The sequence below is a fragment of the Mirounga angustirostris genome, unplaced genomic scaffold (genome assembly GCF_029215605.1).
Source record: "Mirounga angustirostris isolate CCGP_5_RB_7025 unplaced genomic scaffold, mMirAng1.0.hap1 SCAF_2, whole genome shotgun sequence".
Lineage (NCBI taxonomy): Eukaryota > Metazoa > Chordata > Mammalia > Carnivora > Phocidae > Mirounga > Mirounga angustirostris.
Genome location: NW_026991710.1, coordinates 2501171 through 2525091, shown reverse-complemented (window position 1 = coordinate 2525091; position 23921 = coordinate 2501171). Strand labels below are relative to the sequence as shown.

Here is a 23921-nt window from a genome sequence, read left to right as displayed (position 1 = left end):
GAGGGCACCCCGATCGTGGTGGGACCAAGACGGAGCGCACCGGGTTGTGCTCGGGGCAGGGCGGACCTCGGAACTCTCCCCTCTCCCCTCCCACTGTCTGCCTTTCTGGGCCTCGGTGTCCACGTGGGTCCGACTGAGCAGGGGGTGAACAGAACAGGACCCCAGACGGGCTGCAGCATGAGGCTGCTGACCCAGGCGAGGCCATGTCTCACGAGAGCCGGACGAGCACAGGGCCTAGACGCAACACCAGCCAGGCCGTCCACACCTGCCCATCCACACCCTGCCGTCTACACGGCCCCTGTGGCTGCAGGCAGGAGGGCGCCAGCAGAGGGCGCCACCACACCATCCCGCAGAGCCCAGACGGCGAAGGCTCTGGCCCCAGGAGCCACCTCCTCTGTCCCCAGCCCGTCCAGCGCGGGGCCTGTGTGGGGTTGGAGTTGGGCTGAGGGACCGTGCCGGGAGAGGGGGCACCTGGCGGGTCGCTCGCTTCTGTCCTCCCCAGGTGGCCCTGAATGACCGGCACTGGGGTGCGCATGCAAGGAGACCCCGGACCACTTGCCGCCTGGCCACAGGCCTTTGTCTCTTCCACCTGGACAAGGTGACAAGCACCGCCTCGCTGGGCTGTGGGGGCACCAGCGATCCTGGGTACCACCCACCGGGGGCCTCGGTCAACGGAGGCCGCGGCGACGAGCACCAGCCTTCGTCCCTCCCGGGCCGTCCCCCAGGGGAGGGCAGCGCTTCCTCCAGTGGGAGAAAGGGGCCAGGGCCTCGGGGGTCCAGCCCTGCCCGCAGCCCCTCCGGCGTCCAGCTCCTTCCCGGCCCAGGGCTCTTGGAGAATGCGCCCCAGGCCCGACCAGGGAAGGGGGGGCAAGGTGAGGTGAGCTCAGTGCAGCCTCACGCCCACCAGGCAAGCACACAAGGCAGCTTCCAGCCCAAATGCAAACCCCAGCCCACAGTCCCAGCCACAAGGGGCAAGGCCCCCACCCCAGTCTGGCTCAGAAGTTGTCCGCGAGCCCCACACGGGCTCTGTGGCCTCTTGGTGCCCCATCGGGTGCCCCACAGCGTATGGGTCCCAACCGGAGGCCCCGCCCCACAAGCGTCGCCAGGCCTGTGACCGGCGGAAGGAGGGCAGTGAGGGTGTGAGCTGTCCCCTCGGGAGCTGGGCAGCGTGACCCCTCCCTGCAGGCAGCCTGCACGGATGGCAGCCCACCCAACGCTGCTGACCGATCGGGCGGCCCCGGCCCCTCCCCACCGGGCCACACGCACCTGGGAGAACCGGCCGCAGCCCGAAGGGCCCCTTGGTTGGGGAGATGCCCCGGACGATGCAGTCGAACAGGAAGCTGATCTGCTCTCCCTCGGCGGAGGACAGGAAGAAGACTCCGGCCCCTGCAGCGGGAGGACAGACCCTGGTGTCGGAAGCTCGGGTAGGGCGGGACCGCAGCAGGATGGGCCCCGGGGCCACCAGGATGCAGAACGCGGGGACCTGGAGCGAACCCATGAGACCACACACACAGGGGCGGGGGTGGCAGGGAGTGTCCCCCGAGCACCCGGATGGGCTTCTGCCTGGCCCTGGTAAGCCCTGCTCCGTCCTTCAGGCCCACACCCCTCGTCCGGGCAGCTGGGGCGCAGGCCTGGCCGTCCCGGGCCTGCACGCACTAGCCAGCCCAGGCAACTGCGCTGGGTGTCAGGACGGCGTGGGGGAAGGGCGTCCCGCCCTGCTGGTCCTCGGTCTAACCCGTCGGCCCCCACTGGCCAGGACGGGGCTCCTGGGGCGCCTCAGGAGGACGTGGCCGCAGGAGGAGGCGGTGAGGGTGTCCCGGTTCTCGCGATGCCCAGGCTCATCGGAAGGGCAAGCGACAGGCCCACCTAGAGCGGGGTTCACGTGCCAGGAAGCAGCTGGGGGATCTCGACCTCGGTAGGTGCCCCCCGACCCTGTCTCCTGACCCAGGGCTGCTCTGAGGGTGAGTGTCTGCGGGAGGTGGGCCTGCCCCACACACGAGGCGGCCAGCGCTGCGGTGGCCGGCGACACATCCTGCCCACTGCACGGGCCCCCCTCCTGGGTGTGTTTTCGGGTGGGAAACGGGCCCAAGGTGTGAGGGGGGAGGCTGAGGTCGTGCCCACGGGGGCCCCCAGCCAGCAGAGGGCAGGCCGTGTGAGTCAGCACAGCCCGGCTGCGCCCCAGGCCCGGCCGCCCTCCCGCTGGGCCGGAGCCCCGCCAGGGTGAATGAAATCCCTCACCGCCCGCCCAGTGAATGGGGACACCGGGCCACATGGGGCCACACACTCGGCTGGCGTCACCACACAAGAATCTCTCCACACCCTGCCCTCTGCCCTTCGCCCAAAGAAAGGCCTGCTCACTCTGAAGGCCAGGTCCCGGGGCGCCCCCGCGGGCGGGCCGGGGTGGGAAAGGGAAGGCTTCCCAGTTAAACCTTGGCCGCCGGCCACGGTCACGGACGGTCTTCCCAGGATCCCAGGGGCTCGGGCCAGCCCCCACACGGGGAATGCCACCCCAGGGATCGGGGGGCTGCGGCACCCTCCGGTCGGGAGCTCCATCCGTCCAAGGCCCCCCAAGCTGGGTGACAGGCCCTCTTAGGGATGAGTGCACTGAGGCCCAGAGGGGGCCACGAGGGACTCCAGCCTGGCCAGTGGGCCACCTGCACACATCTGGGCACCACAGGGCTTCCAGCCAGCCGATGGGCCGGGACCTGGAGGGCAGGCGAGGAGAAGGCCGGCCCACGGCGTCCCCGCCCCAGCGAGGGGCCGGCCTGCCAGCCCGCACAAAGGGCCGGGCCCCTAATCCTGAGCTTACAGACAACTGGCAGAGGCCGCAGCACAACCAGTCCCCCGACTATAAAAAACCACATTACGAAGTGAGGGGAGCCGTCGGCATTCCACCAGGCGTCTGCTGAGCGTCACGCTCCCCGAGATGCAGCCGGTGAGGCCTGGGAGCGCGACTGCCACCCCCACGCACGCCAGGGAGCTGACCGCAGAGGTTCCCTGGGGACGGCACATGGCTCCCAGGGTCCGGGCTGCCCGAGCCTCGAGGCGAGGCCTCTGGGACACAGCTCGCTGACCGCCGGCTGGCCTCTGCGGGCCCCCCTCCCCCCCCAGGCTTTGGGGACCCTGGGAGCTCCCCCCACAGGAGGCGGCCACCCCCATCCCTCCACACCCCTCGGCCACCTGTAATCCACTTCACCTGCCGAGACTCCACTCACCTGACACCGCCATTCCTGACCCCTGAGCCCTGATCATTCACTCGGTGCTGCTTGGAGGGAGCCCCTCCTCCGGGTCACACCTGTGATCCTTTACTTGGCACGTGCCCTCATCTGCAGCTGTCCTGGCCTCCAGGCAGACAGGGGCTCCTTCTGAGGCACTGGGGCCCCAGTGTCTCACCGAGGGCCTGCTGCCCAGGGGACCCCAGCACTCGGTGTGGTGGGAAGAAGGAAGCGGAGGCGAGTGGGCCTTCCCCAAGAAAGTGTTCCTGGAACTTCTGTTTGCTTGCCTGCTTGCAGGGCCGGAGGAGGTAGGGCCCAGCCCCCTCTGCCACGCGGTCACCCTCGAAGACAGCCCCTGCACCTCCTCCCATTCCAGTCCACGAAGCCCCAGCCCAGGCAGGTCCATGCCTGGGGCCATCCTGGGCCTCCCAGCCAGGCCACCCTCAACGCCACTCCCTGAGTGATCCGTCCACCACATGGAGCAGATCCCTGACCCACAGAATCACAAGCAAGGAAACCGCCGCCAAGTCCTGGGGTGTTTCTTGCTCTGTGATCACTGACATGCGGAGACAGGGATAAGGAGGAGAGAGAGTGTGCTGAGCGGGAAGCCAGCGGCTTGCCCGAGCTGATGGCCACCTTTCGCTCTGGGCAGACCCTGTGGGTTCTCGGGGGCTGAAGGCAAACCTTACGGGCTTTACAAATGCAGTTAGTCCCTAGGACAATATCTGAATGCGAAGGCAGTTGCACCCCACGGAAAGAGTCCCCAGCCCCGAGAAAAACACTCTTCCATCCAAACGTGTGCCCAGTTCCGTGGGCGGATTCCTGTCAGAAGTTAGTCCAGAAAACCTCCAGTGTCCTGAGCTCTGTGTGTGCTCGGTGTCCTGGCTCCACGGAGACCAGAAGCACACGGTGAGGTCCTGTTCGGTAGAGAGTGCCTGAAAGCGTCTGGAGGACTTTCGTGCAGAGAAGGTTCTAGAAAGCTCTGCCTAGGCAGCACCAACCTGCCTGTTGTTAGACTTTCACTCAGAAGACCAGGACCCCTGGGGTCTCACTTTGCACAGGGCTCCCTAACAGAGGTACACATCTACTGATTCAAATTTCGTTTCTTTCTCTCTGTCCTTATTTTGAGAGACAGGACCAAAGTTCAATGAAACATGTTCATTCGAAATCAAGTTTTAAGTTTCCCCCAACAGTCTCACCCCCCAGGAAGACTGATTAAAAACAAAACAACAGAACGCAACAGGTGTTGGCGGGAACCTGGGCAAACTGGAACCCGGTGCACTGTGGAGGGGTCGCCGTGGAAAACAGCGTGGAGGGTCCTCCGAACATCACACGCAGACCCAGCGATCGCACGTCTGGTGTGCACCCGAAGGAACTGAGAGCAGGCACCGAACAGAGGCCCGCACCCCCGTGTTCACAGCAGCGACCACTGATGGAGGACGGATAAAGGAACGTGGTCCACACTATGGAATGCGGTTCAGCCTCGAGGAAGAAGGACATCCTGACACCTGCTACCTCACAGATGAACCTGGGGGACTCGGTGCTCAGTGCAGCGAGCCAGTCACGAAGGGACAGGGACCGTGTGATCCCACTTCTGCGAGCCCCATAGAGGAGTCAGATCCTAGACTCGGAAAGAGGACGGTGGGTGTCAGGGGCTGGGCAGGGGACATGCGGGCTGGTGTCCACTGGGGACCCAGTGTCAGCTGGCCAAGACGGGGCGGGGACTGCTGCACGGCATTGAATGCACCTGATGCTTCTGAGCTGTACTCCTGACCACGGTTCAAGGGGTAAAGTCTATGCGTGTCTATTCCGCCCCAGTAAACACAGGGCAAACCATTCCCGCAGCCCCTCCCGGGCACACTGCACGCAACGGCCCGCCCTGGGCAGAGTGTCGGAACACTGCTGGGGGAGCCCCAGCCCTGGGCTCCATCCCCAAGGAGGGGCTGCTCCCCGTCCCCGGCTCATGCGAGGCCCCGCTGAGACCACTCCCCAGTGACCGTCCCTCTCTGGCAGCCGTGCCACCCTCCCCGATGGCCCCACGGGGCACCTGGGCGCCCCCCGCTCAGGTAAGGGGCTTCTCAGGGCAGGCCCGTGATCTCACTTTCCCTGCGTCTCCCCGAGTGCCTGCTGACGGTTGTGAATGGGACTCTGTGCCCATGGACCGAATGTCTTGTGTTTGGAGATGGGGGTGGAGGCTGCCCCCCCCGCAGGAGGCCACACTGTCCATCCCTGAGGGCAGGGGGACGTGGTGCCTTCCCGGGGCCTTTCTGCCCGGGAGGAAACAGAGTGGAGCAAAGCCCCCCAGAGGGGAAGCCCGGGTCGCCATCCTGGATACTGGGGGCAGCCAGGACCAGCCTGGGAGGCCAACCCCTAGTGAGCTAGAGGGGCTGATGGATTCCAGGCTCGCTCCTGACCCCATCGCAGAAAATTCCCAGCAGAGGGGTGGGATCGACCACAAACCGTCTGCAACGTGACCAGTGGTCTAGACCCAGACAGCAAACTGCATCTCCTTGTAGGAACCTGAAACCGTCCCTATCAAATGACCCCAATTCATAAGTGTCCCCCAACGTGCTGCCGAGGGGAAGGAAGCGGGGAGCCGGCCTTTGCACGGGCTGGATGCCTCCCCGTGGGCAAAGCACTGGAGCAGACCCGGCCCAGGGCAAGGGCTCCATCTTCCTGGGACCCTCACCCCAGCAAGCACCCCTCCTTCTCCCGCCCACCCACTCCCTCCCTCCCTCTCTCCCCATTTCAACCGCTGGTAGTTAACATTCCTGCATCCCCGGCGACCCCCCACGCACACATGCTGCTGACTCAGCCTCAGACCACATCCAGAGCTTTCTCATAGCCCCCTGCATGGCTCCCCACCTCAATCCCATCTGCACCCTGGGGCCAAAGTTATCACCCTACACAGACGTGTGGGTGGCACTCCCCTGCTCAAGCACCTTCGATGGCTCCTGGCTACTCTGGGAAAACAGTGCACTCTGGTCCAGCTTACTGGGCTCTCTATAACCCGGCATGGCTTCCTCCTTCTCCAGCCCCACCTCTGCCACCACCAACTAGCGGGGTTCCTGCACACACCCTGCGGGTCACCATCCGTGCCGGACACACATTCCTGGGGTCAGAGACCAGGGCTTCAGCCAGCTCCATCAAGACTGCCCGGCATGCAGACCACAATGTCCACCCACCAGAGGACTTAGCAGAGCTGGACAATGCAAGTGTTTTAAATACGCAGCAAGAGAGTTCCTCCCAGTTTATGGCTTCATCCTTTACTCGCTTAAAAAAAGTCATTTAAAACTAAATTGAATTTAGGGACGCCCTGGTGGCTCAGTCGGTTAAGCGTCTGCCTTCAGCTCAGGTCATGATCCCAGGGTCCTGGGATTGAGCCCCGCATCGGGCTCCCTGCTCAGCGGGGAGCCTTCTTCTCCCTCTGCCTCTGCCTACTTGTGCCCTCTCTCTGTCAAATAAATAGGTAAAATCTGTAAAAAAAATTTTTTTTAACTAAATTTAATTTAAATAAAATTTTTTAAAAGACGCACTCTTTAAAAAAAAAAGTCACCTAGAAACGCCCTCCGTGCCCCAAGAGGCTGAAGCCCTGGGTCGCACCCCGAGGAGCCGGGCACAGTGAGTGGAGGAGGGGCCGGCACGCAAGACGCGGAGGGGACATTTCTGAGGGTCACTATCCACGACGTACCTCCACCACAGGCTCGGGACCTTTCTGCCACCTGCTGAATTCCTTAGCATCCGAGGACCCTGATCCTCTGCAAAGGAAGCTGGCTCATGCAGATGTGGAAATGCCCTTGACAGGAGGACCCGTCAATGCAAGGGACAGAGACCTCCTCTGGGCCCCCTCCTAGAAACCTCCATTCACCCTTCGGCTCGCTCACACACCCCTCCCCAAGGCCTGCCCTCCCTGGGCTCTGGGCGGGCCCCCCTTCTCCCATCCTCTGTTCCTGCCCGAAGCCCTCGCCACACACAGTGGGCCTCCACCAACCCGGAGACAGAGAACCAGGCCACCCCGGGAGACCCTGGACTCCCAGCCAACAAGCCCACTGCCATCTGACTAGGAACAGGCCACCGAATGCATGGAGGCCACAGAGAGGAAATGCCCACCTGGGAGGGACCCAGAGCCACACCAAGCCCCCACATACCTGGCCCGGCCCTGAGAGGCCTCTGCCAAACAATCCTGGTCATACCCACCTGGACGTCTCCCCCAAACCCTCAGAGCCCTGAGCCCTCTGCCTCGCCCCCCCCAGGGCCTGACCCCACCTCCACATCCTCCTGACACTCGGGGTGGGCAAAGAGGGCCGGGGACCGTTTCCCGCTCTCTGGAGAGTTATCTGTGGCCAAGGGGGTGTGGTTCTGGGGGGGCACAGGGACCGGGCCAGGGGAGGGAGGGGATGCTAATTCCTTATACTCCAGACCTGCCAGGCCCTTCCGATGATTCCAACCCAGCTCTCTGCCCTCCAGATTAAACGCGCCCAGGGCCACAGGCCCATCAGGACCCAAATTCTAAAATCTTCACAGTCAAGGTGACCCATGTCACGGGCTGAATGGTGGTCCCCAAAGGATAGGTCACACCCCAAACCTGGGACTGTGACTCTACTTGAAACAATGGTCTTTAATCAAGTGAGATGAGATGTGATCCCAGGTTATCGGCTGACCCTAAATCCCACGACTGGTGTCCCACAGAGAAGACACGGGGAGACGGCCGTGTGACAACAGAGGAGAGACTGGAGCCGGCGGCCACAAGGCCAGGGCCGCCGGGGGCCACCAGGGCCCAGAAGAGGCAGGAAGGCGCCTCCCTGGAGCCTCCGGAGGGAGCACCGCCCCGCCCACACCTTGACTTTGGACACAACTGTGAAGGAATCCGTTTTTCTTGTTCTAAGGCCCCAGTTTGGGGTCACTGGCTACGGCAGCCCCAAGACCCTGACGTCCCTGCCGGGATGCCCCGGCCCTGAGTGGCGGCGGTCTGACCACACGTGCGGGGCGCAGTGGTCCCCGTGACGGCCTACAGCCCAGCGAACGCGGGCACGGCCCTGGCAAACTTGTCCCCGAAGAACGGAGCCCAGCGGGACCGGCCCCCCCCGGGGTTCTTCCACAGTGGCTGAGCGGGCTGGCTTGGCCAGCGGCCCCCTGAGAGCCTGGAGCAGCTGGGAAGACCGAATCCCGGGTCAGCGTCCGCTGCGGGGCCCGGCTTGCCTGGGAACAGCCACAGGACGGCCCACCGGGCTCCCTCTGGGCTCCCGGCAGCCCCGGGACGTCACAGCTGCCCACCGTCGGTCACAGGCAGGGCCCACCCACGCCCAGTCGGGATTTTAAACTGGACGCCCTGTTACATTATGGCCGGCAAATATGAGGGTCTCTGAGGAAACGGGTCCTCTGACTGGCCTCCCTCGGGGCACATGTCGCCGCCACCCCCAGGCGGTCTGCACCCCGTTCTCCCTCTTCCAGGGCCCCCACGTGGAGGGGATCTGGTGGGGGGAGGGCTGCCCCGGACCCAGGGCACGTGGCCCAGCTCCGACCACCCACACGGCCGGGAACCCTGCGCCTCCACTGCTCTGGACCCCAGTGCTGCCCCCTCGAATGTGCCAGAACTCGGGGCCCTGAGGGCACATCCAGCAGGGGGGCCTCTGGCTGGCGTCTCACACGCCCCCCCAACGCCAGCCCAGAGCAGGTGCCCGAGCAGCTGTGCTCAGACTCCCACTCAAAAACCCTGGGGCCTGGCTCGCCCACCCCACAGCTTGGGGGCCACCGCCCACACTGCCCCACCCCGTAAACCCACTGCACCTTGCTACCCCACCCCTGTGGCCTGCCTTGGCATCTCCAAACACTTCCCCTCCCCCAAGCCCAGGGTGCAGCCCGTCACAAAATTCAGAGGTCTCGCTGCCTTGAGCAGGAACCTCACCTGCTTGTCTATCTCTTTGCATCTTTGTAGATCATGACGTACGTCCTTGGATGCAGGGCCCCGCGGGCTGGCCCACAGGGCTGGCATGTGGCCCCAGGCGGCCTCTCCCACCCTGCCCACCTTTTGCAGAAAGAGGGGCCCAGCTGGCCAGCATGAACACGTCCTCCAGCACAGTCCCTCTGCCGGGGAGATCCGGGCAGGACCAAGGTCCCAGAGCCCCGTGGACCCCACCCAAACCTGGCTGTACGGAGTGTGGGCCAGACCCTGCGATAGGGCCCTTGCAGGGGTGCAGGCGGGGGGAGGGGGAAGTACTGTCGGTCAAGGGATTAGCGCCCCTATAGGGAGGGGGCACAGGTGGGGAGAGGTTGCCAGCCACTCAGAGCCTCCAGGCCCCCCTACCCACAAGAGAGGGGGCCGTGATCCCCGTCTGGCGGGGGTCCCAGGCTGAACTGAGATGGGGGTGCACAGCCCCCACCCAGACTCCACTCTCCAGCCCAGCACACTGGCTGAGGTCGTCCCCGCCACCGGACAGGCCACCGGGAGGCCACCCTGGACAGCCAGCGCAGGTGGGCCTGGGCTCCTCGGGAGAGAGCAGAGAAGGGGGCTCGTGCCCCCGAAGCCGCTGCAGGCCCAGACGTACGCACACACCCATGCGTGGAGAGCAGTGTGCAGGAGTGTCGGCCCATCCCCGTCCGCACAGCGGGCGAGCTCTCGGCTCCAGGAGGACCAGGCTGTGCCCCTCCCGCCCCACTCCTGGCCCGTGCTCAGCTCGCTGGCACACTTCGCCACCGCACTCCCCCCACCCGGGAGGGGCCTGGCACTTATCTGCACCTCAGGGCACCTCTCCGCCTGCCCCGCCTCCAGCTGTGGGGACCCAAGGACCACGGGAGCTGGTGTGGCCACGAGGAATCCTTGGTCCACAAATGTGTCCTCGGCACATCCTCGATAAACATGCTCATTCTTTTCCCTTTTTCTCTTTCTCATTGAGTCGGAACATGAATGCCCTGGGGCTCTGTGACTTCAAACACAGGGCCACGCGTTGTGACGGGCAGGCCTCGCTCCGGGGTGCTGGGCGCCCCGTGAGTGGGCTGCATGCCCCTCCTCCCACCCTCAGCGGCCTGGGCCGGACAGAGGCAGCGGGGGTCTGGCCTCTGCTGAGCGCCAGGTTTGGAGACACATACCCCTCGCCCGCCACGTCCCCCAGATGCCAGCAAGGCGAGCGCACAGTGGGGTGGGCGGCTCTAAGCCGTGGGTTTTGGGGAGAGCGAGTGCTGGAGGGGCCTGTGGCCCGGGGCGCCCAGGCCCCGCATACTTACAGTACCCACACCTGGTCCCTCCTTCAAAGATGAATCCGTTGGGGACGGCCCCATAGCGCCGGAGGTCGGACAGCTTCCACTGCCCCATGACAGCCGGGGGGACGTCCCTGGCCACCACAAGGATGTCATTGCAGAGGTGAAGGGTGGCGGGGCCGCTCTCCAGCTTGGTGCCTGGCGCCACCGTCACGTGGAACCTGTGCACTGGGGGCAGGGGAGGGGCGAGGGCATCACCGTGAGCAGAGGCCCCAGGGAGGGGGCAGCTCCCGGGTGTCGGCACCAGACGCAGGGCTGGCCCCCCACCCAGGCCTGGCTGGCGCCCTCCAGCCCCCAGGGGCCGCACTCCCCGCTCCCAGGCACCAGACCCTACCCTGGTTCAGAGGCAGGCGAGCGCCCAGAGGGGCCGCCCTGGTCACCTTCCCTGTCCTAAACCTCAGCGAGCCCCTGGGAAGCCCCCAGCTCGGGACCAAACACACAGCGGCCGAGGCCAGCGATGCTGTGATGATTTTTTCAAGCAAATAAAAATTAATGCAAAAGTCCGTGATGAATGAGTATCAAATGGTTAAATAAAGACAAGGCTTGTCAGGGTTGCTGGGGGGCGGTCAGGAAAGAAGGGGAAGGCAGGGCAGGCTCAGGGCAGGCCAAATTTTGGTATGCGGCTCGTCACAGGCTTTGTGCATTGATCCTGAGGGTTTTAAAGACTGTTACAGTGTCACCGATCTTGACGGCTGTGTTTCTGGGCGTCTGGCATGAGGCCCTCCTCCTCCCCGAGCTCACCGGGGGCCCCCACCTCTGCACCCCGCCCAGCCACCCCGCAGAGCTGCACTGGCCCCCCTGGTCCTCCTGGCCTCCCTGGCTCAGGCACAGAAGCCACCACACCCCTGGGGGACGCTGCAGTGGGACAGGGTCTCTGCGGCCTCGCTGCCCCTGGAACCCTGGCTCTGGGCTCGGGTGGACAGGGTGGGGAGCAAGAGGCAGCACTTAGGAAGGTCACTCTGCTCAACAGGGCCCCCTCGGGATAAGGGCCCTGGTTCTAACTAACAGGATCGAGTCAGGGAGTTGGGGGGGGCCCCGCGGCCCCAGCTGCTCCCCGAGCCCCCTCACAGGGCCCGAGCGCTCTGGGCAGCACCGCGTCCTCCCAGACCGCGAGCCCGAAGCACAGAGCCGGGCGGCGGAGGTGCTCGGCAAACACTTGTGCATCGTGCCCTGGGGTCACGGCACGGCTCCGGCAGCCTGTGGGTGAGGGTCCCACGGGACACTTAGGGACGAGGTCTGTCGCCCCGGCCCCACTCACCCTCGCCGAGCGCATAGCGGATCCGGGCGTCCCAGGCGCACATGGCCTCGCGGCTCTCGAAGCCCAGCATGACGGCCTGGGACAGGCAGATGATGGCCAGCGTGTGGGCCAGGCCCTCGTAGGGCAGGCCGGGCTCCAGGCCACAGATGTCCTCCAGCATCAGGCTGCTGCGCTCCCGGAGGCCCTTGGCTCGCTCCGCCTTGTCCTTGTAGGCCAGCATCAGCAGGCAGTCTGCGGGGACGCCGGGCAAGACACGCGGTACAGGCCGTCAGCGGCACGGCCCCCTGCACACCTGCACCCCTGCAGGGGCCACAGCATGCCCGGAGAGCCCGGGCTTGAGGTGTGACCCCCAGCAAGCCACCCCAGCTCTGGGCAACATCTCCCACCCCGCCCGGCGCACAGGCCTCACGGACACTCCACAGCGAGCCTGCCCACCTGGCTCTGGCCCTGTGCCCCACCCCTGCATCCACCCTGCCCCAGCCCTGGGGCCCCCGCAGGCCACCCTCAAGGGCTGCAGGGCCTCTAGGAGCCGTGGCAGGGGGCCGTGGGGACGGGCAGAGAGCCAGCGGTGGCGGCGAGCCCCCTTCTGCTGCACGCAGACCCGCCGGGCCTCCTGGGTCTCTCGTTCTCCAGGGTGTGGACTCTAGCCCTAGGGGGGAGCCACTGGGCCTGAGGTCCCACCACCGGCCCCCACGCCGGCCCACCCCCAAGACCAGCAGGCCTGCCCTTCCCCCCCGGCAGGTGACACGCCTCTGTCCTGGAGTTCCCGACTGTCCTCAACATCACAGTCGCTGTCCCCGTCATCCTGATGGTATCCCAACGGGACAACGCGCCAGAGCCCGCGACGGCCCTTAGCCCCGGGCGCACCACGGTCAAGCAGACGGCACCTGTCCCTCCTACAAGCCTGCCTCGCCATCCCCCCACCTGCCCAGGCCCTCCCATCTCCTATCTCCTTAGCTTCTGAAATGCTTTTATCAGAAAAAAGCAAAGACGTTCCCATTTTGAGGGGGAAACGCCCAGAGCCCACAGAAACCCACATGCTCCCCTGAGGCTTCCCGGGTGTTTGCTCCCAAGAGCAGCCCAGGCAGAGGCGACCACCACTGCCACCCCTCTCCCTCCAGCAGGCTCCGGGATCCCCCACAGCGGGTTTTCTGTGCAGAAGTCTGTGCCTCGTCTAGCTGCCGTCCCCACCCCCACCAACCTGCTTGCGCACAGGGAGGGCGTGGAACCATCGGTCAAATGGAAGACCATCCCTTGAGGCGTGGCCTGACCTGCACTGCAGAGTGACTGTCACCTCCTTTGTTCTAGGAGTTATGCTCCCAGGAATAGAGCCGCAAGCAGGCTCAACACAGCTTTCCGTAAAGAGCCAGGCAGGAACTGTTTTTGGCTTCAGGGGCCATGCAGTGTCTGCCACAGAGACCTAACTCTGAAGGCAGCCAGTGTAACTGGTGCGTGAATGGCTCTGCTCCAGCAAAACTTTATTACACAAACAAGCAGAGGGCCAGATTTGGCTCGGGGTGGTGCTTTGCTGAGTCCTGGTCTGGAGTGGAGTGTACCACCACTGCCACGGTGCCCTCCCACCTCCCTGAAGCCTCCTGCGGCTGGGCAGGTGCTCCCACCTCAGACGTGCCCACGCGCAAGGCTGGTCTGGGGGCCTGCACGTGATGAGAGCCGGCAGTCGTCCCTGAGGCCCTCCTCCCACGCCTGCTCCGTCGTTTTGGATTCTGCCTACGTCTGAGATGCAGCCCACATCCCACTCCGTAAGGGGATGAGAATGCGAGAACACCCTCGCCCATCTGCAGCGGGCCGAACGGGCCCAGAGGATATGTCCACGTCCTGACCCCAGACCTGCAAGCGCGACCTCATTTGGAGAAAGGGTTTCTGCAGATGTCATCGGGTTAAGGATCTCACAGAGAGGTCATCGCGGATTATCCACGGGAGCCCTAGCCTGTCGGCGCTGGTCCTACAGGAGACAGCAGGCAACGCACGGAGGAGGCGGCCACATGAGGCCGGTCCCAAAGTGAGGCGGCGCCTGGAGCCACCAGGAGCTGGAAGAGGCCCTGCAGACACCCTGAGGTTGGACGTCCCGCCACTGGGACGGGAGAGGGCAGATCTCTGCAGGCCCAGGAGACTAGCACGTCCTCCAAGCCACTGCTCACGTTCCTAGATGTGAACCAAACAGGCTGAGGGACGCGGCTCTGACGCGCTCCCGCCTTCTGCCCGGGGGGAGCTGACCCGGCTCACCGCCTGGTTTCGGCTGGGGCAGGTGGCCTCCGCCCCATGCTCAGTGCCCCCAGCATGGGTGGGAAAGAGGTGGCGGGGAGGGGGCCGGGTTGGGCGCAGCAAGTGTGGGGCCCTCTCCCCTCCACGTCACCTGCAGCAGTCAATGGATCCTGTTTTTGGAACTCCTTCCCCAGGAGTGCTGCACAGGCATCGGAAGAATGGCAGTTTTCAGGTCAGGGGTCCGAGACAGAGCAGGGTCAGCCCAGGAGAGACGGCGCCAGCCCCTCCCGGGCCACAGCTCCCCTGCAGACACATGGGGCCAGCACGCCGGGGCCCGTCCCAGCAGGACAGCTCCGCGGGCCCCCTACGGCTTCTCCCCTCCCGGGGAGCCCAGCAAGACTGGTCCCCTGGTGAGGTCTCCTGGTCACCAGACCCCCCACTCAAATGGCCTCTGTCGGGCCCCTGTCCCCATGGCCGTGTGGACCCCGCTCACAGCCGGAGGGCTGCACCGCGGCTCCAGGGCCCGGACGCGGGGCCGTCCACAGGGACCGGGGAGGGTGGGGGCTCATGGGGGCAATGAGGTAAACCAAGGCAGCGGGGACTGACAGGTGCACACACAGGCAGACACACGGACACACACGCGCTCACCAACACACACACTCGCACACATGCACAGCCCCCGCCTCGCTGCCGTGGCCGAGGGCAGAGGTGCCACAGTGGGAGACCGGCTGACCCCGTCCCAACCCTGCGTCCACAACCGCCAACCCACGCTTAGCCTGCTTCCTGTCTGACGAATGGACGCCACCCAGCCCGCCCAGGCCCCGTGCTAACACAGCCCTGGCTCCCCGCAAATGCCACCCTGTGGGCAAGCACAGAGCGGCCCAGCAGCGGCCCCGGCCCCGAGCCCCGAGCCCACCCTGCCCTCCAGCGACTGCGCCCTGCAGTGAGCGAGGGCAGGTCCAGGAAGGGGCAAATGCCCCGCATGAGGTCCCGCTCCCTGAAAGACCCCCCTGCTGGGATCCCTCAGAGCCCACCCAAGCCTCCCGTTCTGAAGCCCTGGGCCCGGGTCATTGTGCTCCTGAGCGGGCAGGGGACCCAGGGCACAGAGCCCAGGCCCCCCGCAGAGTTGACACCAGGAGGGGGGATGGTCAAAGGGATGACAGCAGCTGCGGGGGGCCTGGGTGCCAAGCCGAGACCCTCACAGAGGGCACAACAAAGGTGACTCCCAAGGGACGCCAGAAGCCAGGGCGGCGGGCCCGGCAGGGATCAGTGCTGTGCTGGAGGGAACACCAGAGCAAAGGCCCAGAGGCAGGAACCCAAAGGGCCTGCAGGCGGGGGAGGGAGGGGAGAGCGGTGCCGGGTCGGGGGCCTGGTGAGCCTGGGGCAGAAGCTGCTCAGGCAAGAGATGCCCTTGGCCTAGGCTGGGCCAGGCCCTGCAGTAACCATGGCGACAGCCCAGGGGGGCCTTCCCCGCAGGGCAGATGTGGACACTGGACTGGGGGGCAGGGGCGCCCGGGGAGGGGGCTGCGGGGGCGGGGCTTGGGCCGGTCCCTCCCGGACACGTGAGCTGCAGAGGCCCATCGGACACCGCGCGCAGGCGTCTGCAGATGTAAAAATAACTGCGGGGTCATGAGCCCTCAGAGGTGCTAGCAGCCAGGGGCTGAGAGCCTGGGGGAGGGCAGGCCGGGCAGAGTCCAGAGGAGAGGCCGCGGCACGGCAGGGAGGTCCACACCCCCGTGGATGCGGCAGGAGGAGCGGCTGCTGGAGGCAGTCCTCCGACAGTGACCTCGACAGTGCGCCTTCAGCCGAGCCGCTAGGGCCCGAGGGGACCCTGCTGAGGGGGCGGCAGCCTGCAGCAGCCGGGGGTGGGCGCTGCTCACCAGGCCGCAGCCGCAGGGCCCAGCCCCACTCAGGGTCCACCTGGGGAAGGAGGCCCATGCAGTGTTCCGGGGGCGTGCAGGGCTGTGCGGCTCCCGAGGACGGGCCACCCCGAGAGCACGGGCGTCAGTGGGGGCACACAGGCCGTGGGGCTGGACCACCCGTCCACCCTCAGCAGGTCCCACGGCGGGAGCCCAACCAGGACGGGTGCAGACCACACGCCGAGATCTGCGCCTGGGTGCTCCGACGCCCAGCCCTGAGCCCTGGGCCTGTGGGGAGCCCAGGCCCCTTCTTCGAGGTCTCCACGGGGACAGGAAGCCCGGCCACCACCCACACTCTGTCCTCGCGCTGCCTGCCCAGCCTGGGACTGAGACGTCACACCCATTCCCGCGGGACACAGACCCTCCCCACCACCACCACCTGGTACCTGGCCCTTTGGAATACGCCCACCTTAGAGACGCTGCCAACCGCGTGGGGCACACGCCAAGGCCCCGCTCCCGGGTGAGTCTGCACGGCCCCAGGTGTTGCTGAAAGCAGCTGGGCTCACAGCCCCCACCAGGCTGCCTGTAAGTAGTGATGCGGGGTCCTTGCCCCCCAGGACTGGGGGCAGGGGTCAGGGGAGACTCTGGGTCCAGGGACAAGAGGTGGTAGGTGCAGGGCTCAGAGGGGCGGGAGCCTGCCTTGCATTGCCCTTCATCCCCTCCACCATCCAGGCTCTCATGCAAGGCCCTGCCTGGAGTGTCCTCCCCTCTATTCTCCAACAAGCCCCTCAAACCCAGTTCCAGTTCCTGTGCCAGAGGCTGCCCACCCCAGGCTCCTACCATGCTCTCCACACCGGGCCTGCCTTTTCTACACACACGGGAAAACCCAGGAAAGGCTTCATGACCACCGGCCTACAGACCCAGATTCTGGATGCGGGGGACCCCTGCAAACTCCCTGCAGTGCAGAAAGGCCCTCCCTCCGAAGGCAGGTGCTCTCCGGGTCCAGCAGGGAGCTCACCTCTCAGGGTAGCTCTCTCTCATACTGAGATAAAATCCACCCCCCGGGGCTGCAGGAGGGACAAAGACCACCTTAGGGGCTGCTCTTCAGGCGGGACATCTGGGCCAAGAGCCTCCTTGGAGGCCCACACGGGCCCCAGCTCACCACTGTCCACCAAGCAACACCCCAACCTGCAGCCAGGCCCTGCCTCCAGCCACAGCTGGCCACAGCCTCCTCAGTGTTACCGGGGGCCTCCGCCCTGCCCTCGGCCTGGCCGGTGCCTCGGCATCCCTGCCTTTCAGGGGCCGCTCAGTCTCCCCAGCCCTGACACCTTGTCGGTCAGGCCTTCCCCTGGACAAGGACCCCCAGGGCACGAGGCGCAGGGTCTGGGCATGGAGAACGGACTGGCTGAGTGAGCAGTCCAGGGAGCCCGGGCCCCCTTGGAGGGGGAAGCTGAGACCTGGGCACGAAGCGTGTCCATGACCAAAGGTAGGCCCTCGGATGGCGACTGCGAGCAGGCTCGGCACAGGGAACGAGGGGACCCGGGAGAGGGAGCAGGGAGGGCGCCCCCCACCCAACCTTTCCGGGAAATGACAGACACCCCAGGCGCCCCGGAAGACATTCTGGCAGGCCCACACGTGTGAGGCAATATGCACTCACACCCTGAGCACCCCACACAAACCCCGGGGTGCCTGGGCCTGCGCCAGGACACCTGTCTCCCCAAACAGCTGCAGGCCCGCAGCTCCAAGCCTCCCAAATGCTCGAGAACGGCTCACTGAGGCCAAATGCCCAAGTCGGGGCTCGCAGCCGGCCTCCTCCCACGTGGGGGGTGCTGGCCCAGGTGAGGGGGGCTGGGTAGTGCCAGTCACTGCCCCCCACCCCCAACGCAACCTCGGCTCGTCTCTTCTCAGACACAGAAGCGCCACTGTTCCTACCTGGCGGCCTGGCCTCTGCCACCTCCCCACCCCCCCAGAAGGTGGGAGGGCCACCCGGGTCAGCGCTGCCTGGAGGGTCCCATCCGGATTCGGACTCAGGGGCACCACTCCATGCCCCCAGACGCACAAGGGCGGCACCTCCCCGGGGAGCTCCTGCCGCCTGTTGGGGGAGGGGGAGAGCACTCCTGCACTCGAGCGTCCGGCCCCTCCAGCCCGCCCCCCACCCCCGCCCGTCCGGCCTCAGTCGGCCTTCCCCGGAAGGTGGGGGTGCGGGAGGGTCCCGGCGTCAGGGGCGGGGGCGCCCGGGGCTCCCGGCAGGAGCAGGCCGAGGCGGCGCCCTCCGCTCTCCGGTTACCGCCGGCGACGCCGCCGGCTATTTCGGGCGCGCTGGCCGCGCTCCGGGCGGCCGGGCTCCGGAGGCCGGGGCGCCCGCCGCCCGCCGCCCACCGCCCGCCCCGCGCCCCGGCCCGCTCACCTGCCACCGGGGACGGCTTGCGCAGCACCAGCCACCTAGTCTTCCACTGCGGGGACAGAGGAGCGTAAGCGGCCGCCGCGCCCCGCGCCCGCCCCGCGCCCGCCGCGCGCCCCGACCTTCTTGCCGTCCCGCAGCTTGACCTGGCCCTCCACCAGCGCCGCCTCGGTCATCTTCTGTCATGGTTCCCGCGGCGCCCGCCGCCCCGCGGCCGCGCAGCCCAGGGTCACTTTCAAAACAGCTCGGGGAGGGCGCTGCGCCGCGGGCGGCGGGGGGCGGGCCGGCGGGGGCGGGGCGCGGGCGGGGCACCTGGGGCCACCTGGGGCTGGGACGCGGCGCCCCGGGCCCAGCGGGCCGGGGGCTTCTCACCCCAAAGGAAGGGAAACAACCTGACCCCGCGGAGCCGCCATCAGTGTGTCTTCACCCTGGCTTCACCCTCGGGCACCTGCCCGTCCCACCACCCCGGGGCCGTCCCAGAAACCCTGACAACCCCCTGACCCCGGAGGACCCTGGCCAGGACGCGGCCTCACCCCCCAGCCCTCCAGCCCCCTCCTCGCAAGGTAGTGGAGAGGGAGTCCATTCATGCCCCTGGCAGCACGGACCCCAGTGCAGGTTGCTGTGGGGTGGTGGGTGGGACCAGGATCCCCCCCGCATGCACCACAGGGCCCCAGGTCCGTGTGTCTGGTCTCCCCGACTCGGCTAAGAGCCATCCCCCCCGCGAGGTGCTGTGCTGGGAGGCTGCTATTTGAAAGGCCCACTGGGAGTCCCCTTCACACAGGAGGTGGGGGCTCTGAGCTTCTGGATTTTTCCTCCCCCACCCTGTAGATCGAGTCCAGCTGCCCCTGGTTCTTCCAGAGCCCAGGTGGTTTGGGGGACAGGTGTACCCTTGGACATCTGCCCCCATTTCCAAGATGGCTTCCAACGCCCATACCTTCAGGAGCGTCCAACAAGGTAAGGGGGCGGAAGCAGAGCTGGGGCGCAGTACCCTAGAAACGCAGTGTGCCCTACTCAACGTTCCCAACCCCGACGGGCTCACAATCGGGCAGGGACGAGAGGGAAGGAGTAAACACTGTTCTAGTAACTCAGCACCTGCACAGCAGGAAGGCTGACGTCTGTGGGGCTTGAATGTGAGTCTTCACCCCGTCCAGGCCCTCCGGATGTAATGCTCAGAGCGGCGGGCGGTGGGGCAGGCAGGGGGTCTCAGTGCCGGGACTGCCTGTGGGGGGCGGACAGGGAGCCGCGGGGGCAGGCAGAGGTTTGGAGTCCCCACGCAGCAGCCACCATGCTGGGTGCAGAAGGCCAGGCTCACCCCCTTCGGGCGCACCCTCCCCACGGTCCCTGGGGGTCTGACAGCGCGGGTCCCTGGTGGGCCATGGGCTTGAATATGATGCCGGGGCCTAGCGCAGAGCAGGGTGACACCAGGCCCAGAAGCAGCTCTGTTTCTCCCACCGCCCCCAACCCCCCCACCCCCACATCACCTGCGCAGCCACCAGCCGCCTTCTGCAGAGCAGCTGCCTGGCCACAGAGCCCCATTCATGCCCCACACGGCTCAGGCCCCCGGGGGCTGGTGCGGGACAGCCGGCCTGGAGCCGGATGGCGGCTGGGGGCTGTGGCCAGAGACACATCCGCCGCCCCGGGCGCCTGGCACTCGGTCATCCCTGCAGGGAGGGGCAGCGCCCTGCTGCATTCCCCAGCGCTGGCCCTGAACCAGCCTCCTGCCACGCCTGGCAGCTGCACCTGCTCCCGCACTGGCCCCAGAAAATGCGGGCCGAGGCTCAGACACAGCTCCTCTCCCCCACCAGGCCGCTGAAAGGCGGGGAGAGCTTCCTGCCCGGCTCCCACCCCCAGATTTGGGCCTCTCTGCTCCTCAGCTCCTGCTGTGGACCCCAGATTCATGTGTTGAGATCAACCCCCCGAGGGACGGAGTTGGGAGGGGGGGCCTTTGGGACAGGATTAGATCATGAGGGTGGAAGCCCCATCACCCGGTGACAGATGATTCGATTGATGATTTTTCAACCTTAGGATGGTGGGGAAACCATACACATCCACTAGAAACTGTGCCTCAGATTTTGACATTGGGTCTTTTCCGGGGCCAGCGATCCGCGGCGCATTCTCTGTGATGCCGAGCAGCTCCCGGGCGAGCCCTCGCTACGCGGACCACCGTCTGTCCCCACACGACTGCTCCAGTTTTCACTTCCAGGGAGACCCAGGAGGTGCTCGACACTTTGTTATGAAATAGGCTTCGCGCTGGACGGGCCTGCGCACCTGTAGGCTAACGTGGGTTAGCCTGAGCACGTGGCCGGCGGGCCCGGCTGAGCCACGACGTTCGGTCGGTTAGGTGCGTTCAGTGCATTTTGGACTCACGCTATTTTCAACGTGACCTCATGGTGCGCTGAGGAAGGTGTGTAGTGCCCTGACAGCGTCCTTGTAAGAAGAGACACGAGAGAGATGCCCTCTGTCCACCGCGTGAGCACCCCCGGAAGGCGGCCGCCCACAGCCAGGAGGCGAGCATGCCAGCACCCTCATCTCAGACTTCTGGCCTCCAGGACTGTCTGCTTCTTAGCCACCCAGCCTCTGGTTTCTGTTCTAGCCACCCAGGGGCACGAAGACCGTTTCCCCGGCGGTTGCGGCCAGGGTTGCTGGTGGCAAGCGGCAGAAACGGACTCTGGCCACGGAAGCAGGAAGGAATTTGCTGGAAGCAGTCAGGCCTCTAGTCGAACCCAGGGGAGGCTGGAGAGCCAGCAGGAGCTCTGGGAGGCAGGGCAGTAGGAAGCCACGTTCCTGAGACCGGATGCCGCCCCGGCCCCGCACCCCCGCACAGCTGGGCTGGGCAGCCACGGGACATGGCCAGCGCCTGCCAAGCAGCCCACGGCCACGAATGATAGCTGCAGCCCTGGCGGAGCACACAGCCGGGGACGCCGCTGCTGGACATCGTGGCCAGGGACACCGCCACTGCTACCAGAGTCTGTGGCCACGGGGCCCTGCTGTCCCACCAGTGGCTCTGCCGCCAGACCCAGACACAGTGCCAGACCCCCCCTCCCTCGCGTCTCGCGGCCCCCCTCAGTCAGGGGGCGCTGCAGGAAGGAGGCCCAGCCCGCGTGCGTGGGCAAAGGGATGAGCACCGCTCCCAGGCCCAGCCGAGGGCGCCCAGCACCAGCCCCCACATACGTCACACAGGCCGAGTCGCATCCCCCAAACTCATGGGTTGAAGCCCTACCCCTCCCCGTATTTGGAGATGGGGTCTTTAAGGAGGCACGTAAGGCTGAGTGAGGTCACGAGGGTGGGGCCCCGATCCCCCAGGACTTCAGCCTTACAAGTAGAGGGAGCGACACGGCCATCTTTCCTCTCTCGGGGCGCACACAGACAAGGGCCCTGCGAGGACACGGCGGGAAGGCAGCCATCTGCGGTCCGGAAGGGAGGCCTCACCGGAAACAAGTGCTGCTGGATCCTGATCTTGGACTTCAGCCTCCAGAACGGTGAGAAGATACATTTCTGTTGTGTCCTCCCCAGCGGGCAGCCCAAGCCAACAGGGAATGGGGTGATCTTTTGAAAAGATGGCTGCAGTGATGCCCCCGCATCCACACCCCTGGAAATGAGGCTGTATGCCCCGTCCCGCTGAGACCCAGTCCGCCTCTCCCCCTGGAATCTGGCTGGCTCTGACACAGGAAGCACAGTGGGAAGGCTCACGGCCACTGTGTTTGGGAGCCCAGCCTCCACCACGTGAACAAGCCCAGGCGAACCCGGTGGGTGAGGAACCACATGAGGCCTACTCACCACGTGGCCCCAACCAACAGCCAGTTGGTCCCCCAGGAGCAGAACAGCCCCAGACCCACGGAAGCCTCCAGCTATGGGAAGGAGCCAGCCCAGCCCAGAAGAACCAGCCAGCCGAGCCCCGGCCAAGGTGCCAACCCATGGAATGGTGAGCCCGGTACGTGGCTGTTGGGTCTGGAGGTCAGTCATGACACACACACAGCGTTCTGACACAGTGTCTGACTCCAAGCCTCGTGGACATGGGAGGCTCCAGACTCAAGGAGGCCGGATCCCTGAGTCGCCACCGGGACGGGTTCCGGCTACCTCCCAGCTGGGCAAGAAGTCTCACAGACAACAGGCAGGGTGGGGAGAGGGAGGGAACCCATGTCAGCACCCGTCACGGTGACCCCACGGCACGTCGGAGAGAAGGGGGTTGGAAAAGCCACCAGAGGGAGAAAGGTATTTAGGGAAGGTCCACTGGAGTAAAGCAGATTCTCAACAGTGACACCAGTGGCTGAGGCCATGGAGAACCTTCCAGAAGCTGACAGAAAGGAAGGACGCTGGGATGTGTGAGATTCAGTGATGGGGGAACGCCGTCAGCAGCTCTGTGGCCCACTACAAAAGCTCAGACAGATCAACTCACCCAAGTGCACCTTCTGTGACCAGCTCAAGAAGAAACAGAATTCTCCTTGAGGCCAGTACCGATTAACATACTGAACCAGCCATAAAATGTCGTCTGGTAAAGGAAACACGGAGCCCAGGGCATTTTATCAAGGATTCTACCCGACTTTCCAAGACAGATCATTCCAGCCTTATACCGAGTCCTCCAGGGAATAAAAAAGAAGGCGTCATCTGGAACTCATTCTGTGAGTCATTCAAAGAGTGCAAGAAAGGCCCATCTCACTCACAAACGTAATGTACGATCCTCAACAAAATACAAGCAGACCCGAAAACGCTTGCAAAAAGTTAAAAGGGCGTGGGTCAGCCAGGGGCCCGACAGGCCGGCGCGGTATCAGGACAATTCAGAGAGGTGGTCTTGGAAGGGGGGCCAGCAGGGCTAAGTCGGGGGGGCCTGGGCTGGACAGGAGGAGTGGGTACCACCTCGAGGCCTGACGGGGAGGTCCCCGAACCACGGAGGAGAGGGTCATTCCCATGCTGGGAGGAGCAGGGGCCTTCAGCGAAGGGACCAGGTGCACCGGCACAAAGCGCCTCGGACAGGAGTCTTCACCAACAGAAGTTGATGCGCTCCGCATCAGAGTCCAAGACAGAGAGGCCGGCAGGGCTGGTTCCTTCTGAGGCTGAGGGAGAACGTGCTCCAGGCCTCTGCCCTTGGCCTGCGGATGGCCGCCTCCCCCTGTGGCACTGCCGTGTGCCTGTCTGTGTCCACATTTCCCCTCCTCCTAGGGACACAGTCCTATTGGATCAGGGCCCACGCTCACGGCCTCATCTGGACTTGATCACCTCTGTAACGACCCTCTCTCCAAAGGTCACATTCTGAGGTCCTGGGGGCTGGGACTTCAACATTTGAATTTTAGGAGGACACAGTTCAACCTATAACATGGAGGTGACCCTAAACGGAGGGAGCCAGGGAAATCAATATCCCAATGTCACTGCCCTCCCTCCTCTGACCTGCCGCCAGGGCCCCCCAGTGTCCTCAAAAACCCAGTGGGCACAGGAGCCATGCGGTCCGTGGGGATCAGCCTCCTGGGTGGAGAAGGCAGGGAGCAGACCGCAATCTGGAGGGGCAGCTGGAAGATGCCGGGCTTGCTCCAGGCAGGCAAGGCTGGCTCAGCGCCACACGGTGGACAATCTCTCATCGGGAGCCGCCTCTTTAACAGACCCACATGCAACACCCACAGGGGAGAAGAGGCAGGGGGCCATGGGGGGCCAGAGCAGGGACAGTATGAGAGAGAACATTCTAGATGCAGTGGGAACAGCATGAGCAAGGGCAGAGGGAG

At 65.4% G+C, this 23921-nt stretch overlaps 1 protein-coding gene across 1 annotated transcript in view; it reads right to left on the bottom strand.

The window, feature by feature from the left end:
- DOK7 (docking protein 7) overlaps positions 1–18496 on the bottom strand; it is a 30035-nt gene extending 11539 nt beyond the window's left edge. Inside the window, exons 1-5 of the mRNA XM_045881572.3 lie at positions 18333–18496; positions 18217–18262; positions 11728–11958; positions 10437–10637; positions 1267–1386 (exon numbers count right to left, since the gene is read on the bottom strand). Of these exons, the coding sequence (XP_045737528.2) occupies positions 1267–1386; positions 10437–10637; positions 11728–11958; positions 18217–18262; positions 18333–18386 (652 nt within the window). The 5' untranslated portion in view covers positions 18387–18496. The remainder of the gene's footprint in view (positions 1–1266; positions 1387–10436; positions 10638–11727; positions 11959–18216; positions 18263–18332) is intronic.
- Between the last annotated feature and the right edge of the window lie 5425 nt (positions 18497–23921).